Source organism: Eretmochelys imbricata, chromosome 9 (genome assembly GCF_965152235.1).
Source record: "Eretmochelys imbricata isolate rEreImb1 chromosome 9, rEreImb1.hap1, whole genome shotgun sequence".
Classification (NCBI taxonomy): domain Eukaryota; kingdom Metazoa; phylum Chordata; order Testudines; family Cheloniidae; genus Eretmochelys; species Eretmochelys imbricata.
The window spans coordinates 30057159-30075097 of record NC_135580.1 but is presented as its reverse complement, the minus strand read 5'-3'; the positions used below and the strand labels follow the sequence as shown (position 1 = coordinate 30075097).

Here is a 17939-nt window from a genome sequence, read left to right as displayed (position 1 = left end):
GCTTACACATAGGCTTCGAAGCTATGGCTACTATAATCCAGTTGAAGTCAAGAGAGTTACACCAGAGATAACTTTTACCTCTGATATCTTCCAGGAATATTGGGGAGTAATAAATGTATCAATCATTTGTATTATAATGGTATGCATAAATGTATTCCTGTCCGTATATTTATGAGTTCAATAAATGTTCTTGATATTAGTCTAATATAGATACAGTGGTCTAGCTAGGAACTTGGATATTTGGGCCCTTTATTCTCCTTATATGGAAAAGCCATTGCCTACCTTCTGTGTGAGAGGATATTCTGCTGCCCGCTGCATGCCCCATATAGAATAAGGAATATTCTAACAACATAAGCACCCTGAGCAAGTGTTTCTCAGAAGTAGGAGGGCTGCAGAATAGGGTCCTTAGTTTGCTGTTACTTAGGGTCTGATTGTAATGCCCTTATTTATATGGAGTAGCACTTCACTCCACAAGTGGTCCAGTAGGGCTAGTCATGAGGTAAGGTGTTACCCTTTCTTGTGTTGACTATCACAGTCTGATCCTTAGCAAACTGTTATTTAGCCAATGTTCTAGCAGGCATAACAGAGAGAATTCAGGTGAATGGAACTAAGAATATAGCAGCAGAACAAATTTAGAAGACAGTAAAGGATTTAATTAGATAATGGAGGGGATTTTCAAAGGAGCCTAAGGGAGTTAGGTACCAACCCTTGGTTCCTCTGAAAATCCTAGCCCTTGACTACTTTCTTGGGCTATAAAAGGAACTGAAACAGTTGCATATGAGCATCTGTGGGACAACACTGATGTATTTAGCACATGAATCCCCATAAGTCTGTCTGTATGTACATGACCTTGTTCAGGCTGTCATAGGGATTGTGCCTACTTCCACTGAAGGAACTGAAATTTTTGCCATTAATTTCAATGCAAACAAGATTGAACCTTTAATGTCCTTTTAATTTCCTGTTGCCAATTCACATAATACTTACAAAATATAACATCCCCTAAAACCAGTAACTTACAACAGAGTGAAAATATATCTCCCACAATATTATGTACAGATAAAACTACAGCATTATAGTATCACACCTGAATTTGCCTCCCACCAAAAAAGTAACTAACTTTAGACGATATACTTCTCAGGATTTAAAGTTCAAGCTACACAAGATACTCAGTGAGAGACACTTGCCCATAAAATGAGACCCTAAGTTTTCATGGTAGTGCATAGGGAGTATGTTTAACTTGGTAACTTTTGCTGATAGTCGTACCACTACATCTCTGTGCATTGCTTTGAAAATGTAACCTATTATAAAATACAACATCACACCTTTTGTGCCATAATGTTACTTTATCAAAATAGAAGATTTTGTTATTTTATCACCATCTTGGGGTAGATAGCTCCCAGCATCCGGTGACTGCACAGGATAGCTGTATTATCACCAGTCTCAAGAATGTTCAAAAAACATCACGTCCTAGAAGGAAACATACATTAGAAAAATGCCATTAGATGTGTTTAGATATACACTATAGGTCCTTTCCCTGAACAGTTATATTATCATTTTAGCCATTGCCACATAGTGCTACTCCCAGTTTGACTGGCCATTGTTGGTATGTGTATTTGTAGTGATCATAGTTATTACATAATGTTTGTACTGCTATTAGCCACCATAAGTAAGTGGCAGTGGCATTCTGAACTCTCATGCAGGGCACAATTTTGCACAAGTTTGTGATTGCAGCACAGGCTAGTGGAGATACTAAAGTGGTTGATCCTACATTCAGATATTTTACACCATGGAGGGCAATATATGTTCCAAGATTGGAAAGGCAGAACCAACATAGCATCTGAAACCTTTATTAAATGACTGAGTTCAGATTGTAAGATTTTTGGGGCAGGGACTGCCTTCTGTGATGTGTTTGTATAGTTCCTAGCATATTGGTGCCCTGATACACAACTGGCATTCTGAGGCACTACAAATATATAAATAAATAATAATGGGAGATAATTATTAGGGTGAATTTTCTGATGTAATGGAGTCATTTGCATTGCACTGACAACATAAACCAGCCCTGACACCAGCTTAACCAACCCAGGGACAATCACCCCACTGTAAGAGCCAACACAGAGCTTCATATACCTCTCAATTTTGCTACTTCTGGCATAGCAGGGAAAGAGGAGAAAGGCTGGCACTCCCTGTGCTACACTGAAACTCATTGGCGTTTTGGTTCCTGTGGCTCTTGCAGCCAGCATAAAGTGATGTAGTGGACAGGGCCAGGCAATGCAAAGGTAAGCTTAAAGCCACTTTTGCATACACAACCCATGGCCCTCTACGCAGCTTAGACACACTTCAGCATCGAGCTCTGTTGTTTTGAGTGTGTGTGTGTGGGGTGACGTTCCCCTCTGGTGTTGTCTGGACCGGTGATTGTTGGGTCGCCCTCAAAGTTATATAAGTATGATAGAATTATAATTATGTAGTGGTAGAAATAAAGATAGTCAAAAGAGTATATAGGTATTGTAAAAAGGTATGAACATCAGTTCCATGCTGTTGAATTTCACTCTGTAACAAATGCAAGGCCAAAGTGCTAATTATTTCAGGCCGGTACAGGACAAAGAGTCTGTGCTGGAAAGTGATAAGAACTTTGAGGAAACAATGCTGTTCTTTAAAACTATGCTCTTCCCCTGCGGGGGCCCCTTGTCATGCCTACGTAAATCTTGGTATCCAAAGAGGGAAAAATAGATAGTGGGATAAAACTTGTTAAATGAATCAAGAGTCATAGATTGTGTTGTTAAGTAAAAGAATGAATGATGCATGGAATTGAGAGCCTGAAGCAGGGAAATAATTGGTTAGTAAATGGTGCCAGCCTAATGCTAAGAATTTCAACCTTGATATCGATGGGCCGAAGAATATGCAAAGTGGAGATAACCGGATGATCCCCGGAGAGCTAACCGGAATCCACCCAAAACGCATCAAGGAAGAACAAGAAGATAACACCTAGCCATCATGGAGCCGTCATGGATGTACCACCTGCTGATTTAGCTGATGGATGGTCATGTCAATTGTAAATTCAGCATGATGAAGCAACTTCCATAGACTTGTATTGAACCAGAGACCTATAAAAATTGGGTCCAGGGACTGTGTTCTTTGAGTCTGGTTCTACGACCACCCTCCAGGAGCATCGGATGCTCATCTGACAACGACTCAACTCCACTCTCGTGTCCAGGCCACCTGGCCAGTGACTTGGCAAGAGCAACATCTAGGCTGGTAACTATAACAACCTTTATGTAGAACCTGTGTGTGAATGGATCTATATAGAAATTGCATATAGGAATATTTTGTTGTATTTACAATAAACGTGGCAATTTGCCTTGTCCCTCTTACAAGATGTCAAGGTTCCTCCCCCACTCTGAACTCTAGGGTACAGATGTGGGGACCTGCATGAAAACCTCCTAAGCTTACTTTTACCAGCTTAGGTTAAAACTTCCCCAAGGTACAAATTAATTTTATCCTTTGTCCTTGGAATATCCACTGCCACCACCAAACTCTAACTGGGTTTACTGGGAAACGTAGTTTGGACACGTCTTTCCCCACAGAATCCTCCAAACCCTTGCACCTCACTTCCTGGGAAAGGTTTGGTAAAAATCCTCACCGATTTGCATAGGTGACCACAGACCCAAACCCTTGGATCTGAAAACAATGAAAAAGCATTCAGTTTTCTTACAAGAAGACTTTTAATAGAAATAGAAGTAAAGAAATCACCTCTATAAAATCAGGATGGTAGATACCTTACAGGGTAATTAGAGTTTTGTGTGTCCGTCCGTCCGTCCGTCCGTCCCCGGGAAAAGGGGGGGGGGGGTGAGAGAGCCTGGATTTGTGCTGGACATGGCCCACCTTGATTACCATGCACATTGTAGGGAGAGTGGTCACTTTGGATGAGCTATTACCAGCAGGAGAGTGAGTTTGTGTGTGTGTTTTTTGGAGGGGGGTGAGGGGGTGAGAGAACCTGGATTTGTGCTGGACATGGCCCACCTTGATTATCATGCACATTGTGTAGAGAGTTGTCACTTTGGATGGGCTATTACCAGCAGGAGAGTGAGTTTGTGTGTGGGGGGGTGGAGGGTGAGAAAACCTGGATTTGTGCTGGAAATGGCCCAACTTGATGATCACTTTAGATAAGCTATTACCAGCAGGACAGTGGGGTGGGAGGAGGTATTGTTTCATGATCTCTGTGTGTATATAAAGTCTGCTGCAGTTTCCACGGTATGCATCCGATGAAGTGAGCTGTAGCTCACGAAAGCTCATGCTCAAATAAATTGGTTAGTCTCTAAGGTGCCACAAGTACTCCTTTTCTTTTTGCAAAACACAGAGAATCCCTCCAGGCAAAACCTTAAGTTACAAAAAAGACACAGACAGAAATAGTCATTCTATTCAGCACAGTTCTTTTCTCAGCCATTTAAAGAAATCATAATCTAACACATACCTAGCTAGATTACTTACTAAAAGTTCTAAGACTCCACTACTGTTCTATTCCCAGCAAAAGCAGCATATAGACAGACAGAGACCCTTTGTTTCTCTCCCTCCTCCCAGCTTTTGAAAGTATCTTGTCTCCTCATTGGTCATTTTGGTCACGTGCCAGCGAGGTTACCTTTAGCTTCTTAACCCTTTACAGGTGAGAGGATTTTTCCTCTGGCCAGGAGGGATTTTAAAGGGGTTTACCCTTCCCCTTATATTTATGACACAAGATCCTGTTGGTATAATTTTTATTAGTGTACCATGATCTGCTAGGCCACTCCAATCCTTGACTCTAGGAGCCAGCCTTACCCTGCTCTGCCGCGAGAACCCCCACTCCTGGGTGTTCACACACAGCCTCTGGCATGTAAGCTGCTCCCAGCTACTTGCAAGCGAATGACACTCGCCAATATCTCCGGTCCCAGGAACAACCCTACGAACCTCCGTCTTTCAATGTCCAGTTATGCCCACTGGATGCTGCAAGATTATATAAATTCATCAATTTAACAAAGAAATCAATATGTACCAGGCTTGTTCTCCCAAGGGGAGTCTCTGACACACTGCAAACCAAATGCACTGCTTCAGGTAGAATAAACAAACAGATTTATTAACTATAAAGGTAGATTTAAGTGATTACAAGTCAAAGCATAACAACTAAGATTTGGTCACATGAAATAAAAGCAAAACACATTCTAAGCTGATCTTAACACTTTAAATGTCCTTACAAACTTAGATGCTTCTCACCAGAGGCTGGCTCTTCAGCCAGGCTCTCCCCTTTGATCAGTGGTTCAGTCACTTGGTGGTGGTGGTGTCTGTAGATGTAGGTGAAAGAGAGAGAGCATGGCAAAATGTCTCTCCCTTTTATCATGTCCTTTCTTTCCTCTTGGCTTTGCCCCCAGCCCCACCCTTCAGAGTCAGGTGAGCATTACCTCATCACAGTCCCAAACTGCCCAAAGGAAGGGGGTGACTCCCTGGAAGGTCTAACAGATTCTTTTGTTGCTGCCTAAGCCAGTGTCCATTGTTCCTGTGAAGCTGGGCTGGGTTTGTCCTATCCATGCCCTGATGAGGTGTAAACTACCTCTCTGTTCTTGGAGAGTTTTTGCATGGGCTTGCTGTAAGCCATGAGGATACATTTTTCAGCCTCATAACTATATACATGAAATTATAACCTATAACATTACTATAACATTTCTATAATCACCATGCTCGGTGCATTATGAGCCTTCCGAAGACACCCAACATGACAAACTTTGCATTGGATACCACATAATCATTTTATAAAGATGAACATGGAGGTGTAGGGTGTTCCCCCAAGGTACAGAGCATCATGGGGGAGGGAGGGGAGGTTTCCTTGGTTGTTTTTTGTTTTAAGTTTAAAGCCAAACAGAAATAGAAAAGTTGGGAATCATGAAAGGGTTATTTAAAAGGGACTAACACTGCTAAGGTAAAAAAACCTGAAGCGTAAAGGCTGTAAAAAGAAGTCAATTATATTGGGATGATAGCTGGCAGAGCTCAATAAAGATGTAATTCAGATTGAAATTGAAAACAATTAACTGGAGTTTGACTTTCATTTAACATAAAACAAATATTTATGAATATGATAAAATTGTAAAATTATTTGCTTTGGAGGTGCACTCAACTGGTGCTTCTCCACTTTATTTTATGGGAGCAAGTATCATACCCTTAGTTAAATAAAAAGGAACTAAATACCCTGTTAATTCAGAGAACAAGTGGAGGGAAAACAATACTGCATTCAGTAAACATTCTTTTCAATATTACAGATAATAGAAGTCACAATCAAGAGAAAAAAATGCTGCAGTTAACAGACGAATGTAACAAAAATGGATGAGCTACAGAAGAATATTATGAATAGTCCTACTAGTGAACATGCAATACAGGCATGATTCCAGAACTATCACACTGTAAAACCACCTCTCAGGGCTTGCCAAATAGCTAGTTAATTTTTAAAAAGATATTTAAAAGAAAATTTGCCACACCGATACTGGCACTAAATCAGAGATACATCAGGTTTTTTTCCAGTTTGTTTTCCTCTCTCCCTCCTTCTCCTGAGATAAGCAAAATCATCATCATTTTTTCTAAAAGGAGGAGAAATCCAGCAGGATCTAAATCCTGTTGCCCACGTCTGTTATTACTGAATAATGAATAAGAACAATTGTACATAATACAAGCCAAGAACCTGGATCTTGCCTTTATATCCTCTGTGGATGGAGAGTTACATTTCAAGTACAGCTGGGGATGCTTTGATGTAGAGAAAATTCCCAAGTGATGTTGTCAGGGTTCCCTCCCCACTCTGATCTCTGGGGTACAGATGTGGGGACCTGCATGAAAGATCCCCTAAGCTTATTTCTACCAGCTTAGGTTAAAACTTCCCCAAGGCACAAATCCCTTCTTGTCCTTGGACAGTATTCGCTGCCACCACCAAGTGAGTTAGACAAAGATTCAAGGAAAAGAACTACTTGGAGTTTCTGTTCCCCAAAATATTCCCCCCCCCAACCCCTTCACCCCCTTTCCTGGGGAGGCTTGAGAATAATATCCTCACCAATTGGTACAGGTGAGCACAGACCAAATCCCTGGGTTTTTAGGACACTAAAACCAATCAGATTCTTAAAAAAATCAGAACTTTATAATAAAGAAAAAAAAGTAAAAGAAGCACCTCTGTAAAATCAGGATGGAAAGTAATTTTACAGGGCAATCAGATTCAAAACACAGAGGAGTCCCCTCTAGGCAAAACTTTAAAGTTACAAAAAAACAGGGATAAACCTCCCTCTAAGCATAGGGATAATTCACAAGCTAAATCAAAAGATACTCTAATGCATTTCCCTGCTATTACTTACTATTCCTGTAATTTTAGATGTATCATTCAGAAGGAGCTGGATTACTTGCTTGGTCTCTCTCTTTGTCTCGGAGAGAACACACACAGAGCACAAAAACAAAGCTTTGCTCCCGCCCCCAGATTTGAAAGTATCTTCTTTCTCCATTGGTCCTTCTGGTCAGGTGCCAACTAGGTTAATTGAACTGATTAACCACTTACAGGTAAGGGGATTCTGTACCTCTGGCTAAGAGGGATTTTATATTACTGCATACATAAAGGTTGTTACCCTTCCTTTTATATTTAGACAGATGTAAAGCTGGTGGTTCCTTCACTCCTGGGAAGAAATGAACTGAGATGGAAAGCAGTCCACTCAGGCAATCCTCACACAGCAGAATGATCCCAAGGGGAACACTCCATATGGAGTGATTTAGAACAGCCCTTAAGCTGCTAAAAATTATGAAGGGGAACATTTTGTCCTCCAGCTAACTCCAGAATTGAGAAAGCTTAAAGCCACATTTCCCCCAAACCTCTGTGGGTTGGCTGGACCCAAGTATCTGGTCCTATGATTTAAGCATCAGAATATATATTACCTTGGATAATATAGCAGTCATGCTTTGTTTTGGCACCATCAACAGCAATGCTGAAAGAGGTTATTACACATTTTTAAAGTGACGATGTTTGAAGTGATGCTTGTGCAGCATCTTCACTCAAAGAGGAAAAGGGACCGGGGCAAGTTAGGTGTGGCTACCTGTTGGCTGTGTTAATCAGTAATGATTGCAGGGAATATTTTTATAAGTATATATTCTGGCTCTCATGCAGGAGTTAAAACAAATATACACTCATCAGATGTAAACATCTGCAAAACTACTTCAAACCTCTTCATCCTACTTCAAAATCCTTCTTGAAACTCTTATTTACCATGAAGCCTACAAAGAATGGCTAGGTTATGGATGTGCTGAGATCACAACCTATCATGCTGACAAGGCATTCTCATGGTTTCCTTGTCCTCCCACCTCAGTCTGTCTGCATCCTCTGTGCCTTGTCTTATATGTAGATTGTCAGCTCTTTGGGGTAGGGACTGTCTTTTTGTTTTCTGTTTGTATAGGACCCAGCACACTGGCATCCTAGTCCATGACTGAGACCCCAAGGCACAACGGTAATGCAAATAGTAAAAAATAATAATATGGGCATTATGCGGAGGAGTCCTATGGCTCATCGGCCTTTTGTTATTTCAGCAGAGTCATTGGCACATTTAAAAAGGTTGAATAACTAAACAAAAGGAATGTATTTTGAGAAAAGTGAACAAGTAATTAGAATAGACTTGTCAACAATATCACACAGATGGAGGCACTCACACAAAAATGCCACCCTTAGCATGTAATAAACATCTGGGACTGAGAAGCAAGTGTGTGCTTGTGAGAATAGGGGCTGGGAACTGACAAATGTATTCATTTGTTTACCCAGTTCAAATAAAAATGCTTATAAACCATAATCAAAAGGAGAAGACAAAACAGTTGAAAACTGATTATATAAAAATAGCGTCATGGGGTCTTATGTCTGTTTCTCCCTATTTCCATACTAATTTGCTGAGTTTACAAATAAATTAACCTACCAAGTCTTCTTAAATACCTCTGATAGCTAGTGCCTAGGCCAGTGGCCGGGAAGAGGAGTGGAGTGAAGATATTACTAGAGCAAAAAGAGAGGGAAATCATTAACTGTTCCGACTTTTTTCTTTTCTCTCTAAATATGTTTACCTAACTGCCTTGGTTCTACGATAAACTGTAATTATTGAGCAAGTGAAAGAGGATTCACTCTAAGGTACAAGCCGCCATACAGTTATGTTTCCATCATACTACAAAGAATCAAAAGTTCATCAAAAAAAATGAGTTTAAAGGCCACTATATGATCCAGCTTTTAAAAGAGTTAAAAAGTGGCCTATCAATAACTGTAACAAATTTTAACCCAGAACACCAAAATCTCCCTCATGTTCTAGGTAAATGGGACAAGTCTATTTTTAAAAAGGGTTTAGGTCTGCTTTAATCTTGCTTGGGTAAACTGTTAATTCTGAAAGACTACCAGCTGTATACAATGTCTTTAGGAATCACTTTTGCCAGTATCAGTTAGCACATAGTTAAATTACAGTGAGGCACTCTACTTCTGTTGGGCAAATTTGCATCTGGATTGTGAGATGCGGATGAAGATAGTGGAAGAAACAGACCTTTCATTTACACCTCTGCTCTCATATAATGTTATTTTCTTTTATATAGTTGAAATATATTATAAACATCAAAATATGAATGCTAATATCTATTTTATCATAATTAAACAAAATATAGGATTACAGTGTTTAATATACAATATATAGATATTACAGAGAGAACTGAATTTTTTATATATATATTTAAAAATAAAACATTGACAAAGTTAAAAAATCTGCCCTTGTTGTAGGATCAACTGTAGTTTTGTGCAAGTGACAGAGGATTACTCCCAGTCTTCCAGTACTATAAAAGATCTTCTACGAAGTGCTCACAAGAATAAAGAAATCATTTTTGCAGTTCATATTCTAGTCAGGGAAGATTCACAAACATTTCACATTATTTATACAGATCTAATCTATATTATATCAGAGGTATAGAATTGTATTTGCAATATCAAAACAATAAAATAGGGCAATAGAAACCCTAAGTTACAAAAGAAACTAGCAATAAGCAAAAGATCCATACATGTTCTATATATACTGGATTTTTTAAATATATTTTAGAAAAAGAGCACAAAGCCGTGTGAAACTTTTCTCTGTAAGCACGTTTTAAGCCCAACAATAGATTCTACTGCCACACTCCTGCTCGCTGGTTCTTATTCCCAGTTTGTTCAAAAAACATGAAATCCTAAACAGCAAAGAAAATGAACATAGAATTAGATAGTTCTAAGAGGCCAGGTATGTAGATCAGAGTCATCTTAATGCTTTTAGAGATTATTCTGAGAACTAAAACTTCATGGGGGTTTTAAATTCTTATTTTGCAGAAAATACAAAATAATGCTCTCTTTCCCTTGGGTCATTTGATACAACCTTCAAAGTTTACTTTCCTAAGAACACATGCTGTGTCAGTGATAAAAGTACGAATAAGGATTTCTGAACAAACATAGTTGCTGTGTGCCAAATAAAAGTAGCCAAACATAAAAAAGTTTATTTTTAGTTTACCATTTAAAAAGTGAAAATTGACGATTTTCTTGTACTAAGAATAGGAAAAACTATCTGAGCTTACCTGAAAGTGTACTTTTTTTTAGGTAATATCCATATATCTGTTATTTACATACTCCAGCCTGCTTGCAGGTTGGGAACCGAGCCAGACCTGTCAGTCATTAGTGGAGTTGGGGGAGGTGGGGACGGGAATGCCCCACCTCTTAATTTCTTTCTTGTTGAGACAACTTTTACACAAGCATACTTCCATCTTTCTTTCCTAAATTACAGATGCTTTAATTATATTCTCCGTGTGGTGGTGGTGAGTTTCTCCTTGTAACAAGGTGTGTAGAGAGCCAGGCGGCCTAGTTGTTGGAGCGCCTGATGTCCGGCCCCTTATTTCCTTGGTTAAGGTGCCTCAGTCTTTCAGGCAGTGGGGCTAGGAGGACCTGGGCACCCCCATTTCCACCGAGTCCCAGCCCAGGGCCCTGTGTGAGCGGACCACTGAACAGGGGGTTCTTTGAGGAGGGATTCTAAATCCACTGCTCTGGGCTACTTCCTAACAGAGTCCATTTAGTTTGGGGCATGGCCCCTATAGTCCAATATGCTAGGGTGGCTTGCCGCCCAGGTCGCCCTCTTGCGGATCTTGGGTGGTGCCCTACTGCAGTTCCAAGCTCTTTCAAGAGGGGCAGCCATCAATTTGGTACTGCCAAACTCCACAATGTCTCTGGGTTGCAGTCAGACAGATACTTCAGTTGCCATTACAGTTACTAAAGGCTCCTAGGTCTCCTCCGCTGTCTCTCTTGGCTGGGAGTCAGAACATGCTCCCTGTTGGCTGCCTTGGCCGGCAGGCTACTTGCTCCTTCCTGTCTTTGCCAGTCAGCCCTGAACTAGGCTAGACTCTCCTTTTTTACCCGCTCCAGGCCTGGCATTAGCTGCAGGTATAATAGGGTAGGGCTAGCAGGGCTCAAAGGTTCTCCTTAGCTCCTGCTGTGCTGGCAGGCAGTTTCTCTGCATTATCACACATTCCCCCATCCCCATAACCTCATCTGGAATCTGACCTCCCCAATCTGGTCTCCTCCACCTTGTGAAAAGAAGTCAGCATTCAGGTGTGCTCTGCTAGCCTGGTGTTGGATGTAGAAAGAAAAGGGCTGGAAGGAGAGGTACTAACGCATAATTCAGGGATATTATCCTTCATGGCCTGTAGTCATTGGAGAGGGGAATGGTCAGCGACTAGCATGATGTGAGCACCCCGAAGGTAGTAGCAGAGCTAGTTGATAGCCCATTTTACTGCTAATGCTTCCTTTCCAATCATGGAGTAAGCCCTCTCTCTTGGGAACTGCTTCCAGCAGATATATAGGATGGGGTGCTCATCACCTTCCATTACTTGGGATAAAATGGTCCCTATGCCCACGTCCGAAGAATTGGTCTGCAGCAGGAACAACTTGGTGAAGTCGAGGCTGTAGAAGACGGGTTTTCAGCAGAGCTGGGCTTTCAGGGTTTGAGAAGCCTCCTCACAACCTTTGGTTCTTCTTTGGACTACCATTCTTGAGAAGATCGGTAAGAGGGGCCACAATGGTTGAGAACTCAGGAATAAAATCAGTGGTATCAGCCAGTCCTAAAAGACGGCACACCTGTTTCCTCGAGGAAGGCATAGGGCATGTCTGGAGGGCTTGGATCTTATTGACCAAGGGTTGCACTTTGCCTTTTCCTAAAGTGTATGAAAGGTAGGTTGTTTCATCCTTGCCCAGGTGACATTTCCTTCTTTACTACAATCCAAGAACGATCTAAAGCAAAAGGGAAGGAGGGTGGGTAGTGAAATACATATAGGGATCTCACATCATGAAGAACCTCTCTTTGTCTTTGAGTGTTGGTCCCTATGTGTACTCCACTGTGGGTGACAGACAAGCAGTACTCACGTAGGAGGAGGGTGCAAGGTTGCAGGTGGCAGAGCTGTCTGAATCCCCATCATCCCAAAAGATGCGTCAGTGGAGGCGTCCTGTACTAAAGCATATCACCTCACAAATGTGTGGTTGGAAATCCAAGTAGCTGCTCTGCAAATGGGACGCAGAGGTACTTCTAGAAGCAACAGCACCGATGTTGCTTGTGCTCTTGTAGAATAAGCCCACACCCCATGAGAAGGATGAATATTAGACAGTTTATAGCAGGGTAAGAAATAGACCAGGATCCATTTAAATATCCCCTGAGAAGACATAGCTTGACCTTGAACTCTTTCTGCCACAGCAATAAACAATCTGGGAGATATTCTGATTGGTTTTGTCTCTTGCAGGTAAAAGGACAAGGGCTGGTCTACACTGAGAGTTTACATCAGCATAACCACTTCTCTCAGAGGTGTAAAAAATTCACACCCTTAAGAGACACAGTTATACCAACCTAACCCCCGGCGTAGACAGCACTAAGTCGATAGAAGAATTCTTCTGTCAATCTAGCCACTGCTTCTCGGGGAGGTGGATCAACTACAGCAATGGGTGAACCCCTCCTGTTGCTATAGTGAGTGTCTACGCTGAAGTGCTACATAGGCGCAGCTGCATCACTGTAGCATTTTAAGCCTAGACATACCCTAAGGCTCATCACGTATCGAGGGAATGAAGTCTCTTCTCTTCTTCAGAGGCACGTGGTTTTGGGGGAAAAAAGAACCACCACAGGTAAGCGAACTGACTAGTTCAGATGAAACTCTGAAACTACTCTGGGGGTGAACTTGGGATATAAATGCAATGGGACTTTGTCTTTAGGGAATATAGTGTAAGGCAGATCTGCCATCAGTGCTCTGAGCTCAGCCACCCTCCTGGCTGAAATGATGGCTACCACAAATGCAATCTTCTTCTATCCATGAGACATGGAACACATAATCTAGTGGTTCAAAGGGATAGCGAGCACTGAAAGAACAAGATTTAAAGTCCATTGAGGAGTAAGTTTCCTTATTGGCAGAAAGACTCTGAGCAGACCCTTCCAAAAACTGGTAGTCAATGCAGGAGCAAAAATTAAGTAATCATGTGAAGGTGGGTGGTACACAGTGATTGCTGCCAGGTGGTTCGTAAAGAGTTGCTGGAAAGACCCACTGTTTTGAAGGGGGGGGGGGGGGGGCGAGGGGAGTCCAAAATAAGGGGAATACCTGTAATCTCTGGGGATATACGTTTTTGTTGCTCCCACGAGAGAAATGCTTCCATTTGTCAGTGTAGCATTTTCTAGTGCAATCTTTTTTACTGGTAATAAGAATGCTTCGCATAGCTTCAGAACACAAATGCTGTATTATTTACACCTATCCAAAAACCAAGCCCTGAGATGGAGTGCTTGGGAGATGGGATGCTTGATGTTGCCTTTCCCCGGGTCAGGAGATTGGAAGAAGACTGAATGTTGATCAGCGACAGAGACAACATGCATCAGAGACTTGGGAACCAAAACAGTCTGGGTCACTGGAGGCTGATGATGATGACTTGTGTGTTGTCTTGACAAAATATTCCATAAGACCTGAGGTGGGAGTGGTAAGGGAGGGAAGGCATAGATGGTTTGACTATGGAAAGAGGAGATTGTTGCCCTGAGAGAAGATGACTATGGCTTCTCTGGAGCAGTATGTTGCAATTTGTTCATTTGAGAGGCAAACAGGTCCCTTGCAGGGGTTCCCCACAGAGCAAAAATACTGTCTACCATGGAGTCACGTAATTCTCATTTGTGGTTCATAGCAAAGTGTCTGTTGAGGGAGTCCACTGGCGCATTCTGATCCCCTGGAAGGTAAGTTGCCAACAGGGTGATTTGATTGCTGCTGCGATATTTCCATAGGGTGACTGCTTCTGCACACAGGGGAAAGGATCTCACTTGTCCTTTCTTGTTGATGTAAAAATCAGTTGTCATATTGTCCGACATGATGAGGATATGGATATCTTGAATGAACGGGAAAAAGGCTTTGCAAGCTTCCTGGACTCTCACTTTCAGATTGCTGATGTGAATCCTGGTCTCTTGTGAAGTCCAAGTGCCCTGCGCTGCAAGCCCCCCAGCCTTAAAGAGATGCATCCATAATGATATCCCATCTAGTGAGGGGGAAAGGAATGGCACACTCATGCATACCTGCTGGGGATTCCTCCATCATAGCAGAGATGATGTAAAGAAATAAGAAGCGATGGATGGAAATGGATAGAACAGAGTCTGTCTGGGCAAAAATTACATTGGGGAAGAAAACTATTAGAGCCTCCCCGGGATAGTGCTTGGGGTGTGCTATAGACCGCTGGGATCTAATTTGGATATGGATAGAGTCCTTTTTAATGTTTTTAATAAAGTAAATACTAATGGAAAATGTGTGATCATGGGAGACTTTAACTTCCCAGATATAGACTGGAGGACGAGTGCTAATAATAATAATAGGGCTCAGATTTTCCTAGATGCGATAGCTGATGGATTCCTTCATCAAGTAGTTGCTGAACCGACTAGAGGGATGCCATTTTAGATTTGGTTTTGGTGAGTAGTGAGGACCTCATAGAAGAAATGGTTGTAGGGGATAATCTTGGCTCAAGAGATCATGAGCTAATTCAGTTCAAAGTGAACAGAAGGATTAACAAAAATAAATCTGCAACTAGGGTTTTTGATTTCAAAAGGGCTGACTTTCAAAAATTAAGGAAATTAGTTAGGGAAGTGGATTGGATTGAAGAATTTATGGATCTAAAGGTAGAGGAGGCCTGGGATTATTTTAAATCAAAGCTGCAGAAGCTATCGGAAGCCTGCATCCCAAGAAAGGGGAAAAAATTCATAGGCAGGAGTTGTAGACCAAGCTGGATGAGCAAGCATCTCAGAGAGGTGATTAAGAAAAAGCAGAAAGCATACAGGGAGTGGAAGATGGGAGGGATTAGCAAGGAAAGGTACCTTATTGAGGTCAGAACATGTAGGGATAAAGTGAGACAGGCTAAATGTCAAGTAGAGTTGGACCTTGCAAAGGGAATTAAAACCAATAGTAAAAGGTTCTATAGTCATATAAATAAGAAAACAAAGAAAGAAAAAGTGGGACCGCTAAACACTGAGGATGGAGTGGAGGTCAAGGATAATCTAGGCATGGTCCAATATCTAAACAAATACTTTGCCTCAGAATTTAATAAGACTAAAGAGGATCTTCGGGATAATGGTAGCATGACAAATGGGAATGAGGATATGGAGGAAGACATTACCATATCTGAGGTAGAAGAGAAACTTGAACAGCTTAATGGGACTAAATCGGGGGGCCCAGATAATCTTCAACCAAAAATATTAAAGGAATTGGCACATGAAATTGCAAGCCCATTAGCAAGAATTTGTAATGAATCTGTAAACTCAGGGGTTGTACTGTATGATTGGAGAATTGCTAACATAGTTCCTATTTTTAAGAAAGGGAAAAAAAGTGATCTGGGTAACTATAGGCCTGTTAGTTTGACATCTGTAGTACGCTTTGACATCTGTGTGGAAAAAATTTTGAAGGAGAAGGTAGTTAAGGACTTTGAAGTCAATGGTAAATGGGACAAAATACAACATGGTTTTACAAAAGGTAGATCGTGCCAAACCAACCTGATCTCATTCTTTGAGAAAGTAATAGATTTTTTAGACAAAAGAAACGCAGTGGATCTAATTTACCTAGATTTCAGTAAGGCGTTTGATACCGTGCCACATGGGGAATTATTAGTTAAATTGGGAAAGATGGGGATCAATAGGAAAATGGAAAGGTGGATAAGGAATTGGTTAAAGGGGAGACTACAACAGGTCCTACTGAAAGGTGAACTGTCAGGCTGGAGGGAGGTTACCAGTGGAGCTCCTCAAAGATCAGTTTTGGGACCAATCTTATTTAATCTTTTTATTACTGACCTGGGCACAAAAAGTGGGAGTGTGCTAATAAAGTTTGCAGATGATACAAAGCTGGGAGGTATTGCCAATTTAGAGAAGGACAGGGATATCCTACAGGAGGATCTGGATGACCTTGTAAACTGGAGTAATAGTAATAGGATGAAATTTAATAGTGAGAAGTGTAAGGTCATGCATTTAGGGATTAATAACAAGAATTTTAGTTATAAGCTGGGGATGCATCAATTAGAAGTAACGGAGGAGGAGAAGGACCTTGGAGTATTGGTTGATCATAGGATGACTATGAGCTGCCAATGTGATATGGACGTGAAAAAAGCTAATGCGGTCTTGGGATGCATCAGGAGAGGTATTTCCAGTAGGGATACAGAGGTTTTAGTACCGTTATACAAGGCACTGATGAGACCTCACCTGGAATACTGTGTGCAGTTCTGGTCTCCCATGTTTAAGAAGGACAAATTCAAACTGGAACAGGTAAAGAGAAGGGCTACTAGGATGATCCGAGGAATGGAAAACTTGTCTTATGAAAGGAGACTCAAGGAGCTTGGCTTGTTTAGCCTAACTAAAAGAAGGTTGAGGGGAGATATGATTGCTCTCTATAAAAATATCAGAGGGATAAATACCGGAGAGGGAGAGGAATTATTTAAGCTCAGTACCAATGTGGACACAAGAACAAATGGATATAAACTGGTCATTGGGAAGTTTAGACTTAAAATTAGACGAAGGTTTCTAACCATCAGAGGAGTGAAGTTTTGGAACAGCCTTCCAAAGGAAGCAGTGGGGACGAAAGATCTATCTGGCTTTAAGATTAAACTCGATAAGTTTATGGAGGAGATGGTATGATGGGATAACATGGTTTTGGTAATTAAATATTCATGGTAAATAGGCCCAATGGCCTGTGATGGGATATTAGATGGGGTGGAATCTGAGTTACCCAGGAAAGAATTTTCTGTAATATCTGGCTGGTGAATCTTGCCCATATGCTCAAGGCTTAGCTGATCGCCATATTTGGGGTCGGGAAGGAATTTTCCTCCAGGGCAGATTGGAAGAGGCCCTGGAGGTTTTTCGCCTTCCTCTGTAGCATGGGGCACGGGTCACTTGCTGGAGGATTCGCTCCTCCTTGAAGTCTTTAAACCACGATTTGAGGACTTCAATAGCACAGACATAGGTGAGAGGTTTTTTGCAGGAGTGGTGGATGAAATTCTGCGGCCTGCGTTGTGCAGGAGGTCAGACTAGATGATCATAATGGTCCCTTCTGACCTAAATACCTATGAAAAAAAAACCTTTGTGGATGCAGTTATATGGCATTCATGGACTGTTTGTTTGGTGAGTACAGTTTGAAGCCACGCTTGCAAGAGGGATTCTACTTCTTGTTTGAGAATCTCCTTATGAAAATGGCCCCTGAAAAGGGGTGGGGATGGCGTGTTTGGAGGAGGCAGGGAGGTAAATTCGATAGTATAGCCAGAATGGATAATGTTTAGTACCCCCACTTGCCTGTTTTTGCAATCCAGATGTGGAAAGAGTCCTAGAAAATTCCAGCAGAGTGTGGGGGAATCGGCAGGTGTTGGCATCACTGGTTTGCAGTTCTCGAACTCC

General features: G+C 41.5%; 1 protein-coding gene across 2 annotated transcripts in view; it reads right to left on the bottom strand.

Annotated features, from left to right (window-relative positions):
• Positions 1–5080: 5080 nt before the first annotated feature.
• The window catches only part of LOC144270086 (phospholipid scramblase 1-like), a 49828-nt gene continuing 36969 nt past the window's right edge, over positions 5081–17939 (bottom strand). For both annotated transcript variants that reach the window (XM_077826309.1, XM_077826310.1), the window contains one exon: positions 5081–10218. In XM_077826309.1, coding sequence (XP_077682435.1) covers positions 10159–10218 — 60 coding nt within the window. In that variant the 3' untranslated portion in view covers positions 5081–10158. The remainder of the gene's footprint in view (positions 10219–17939) is intronic.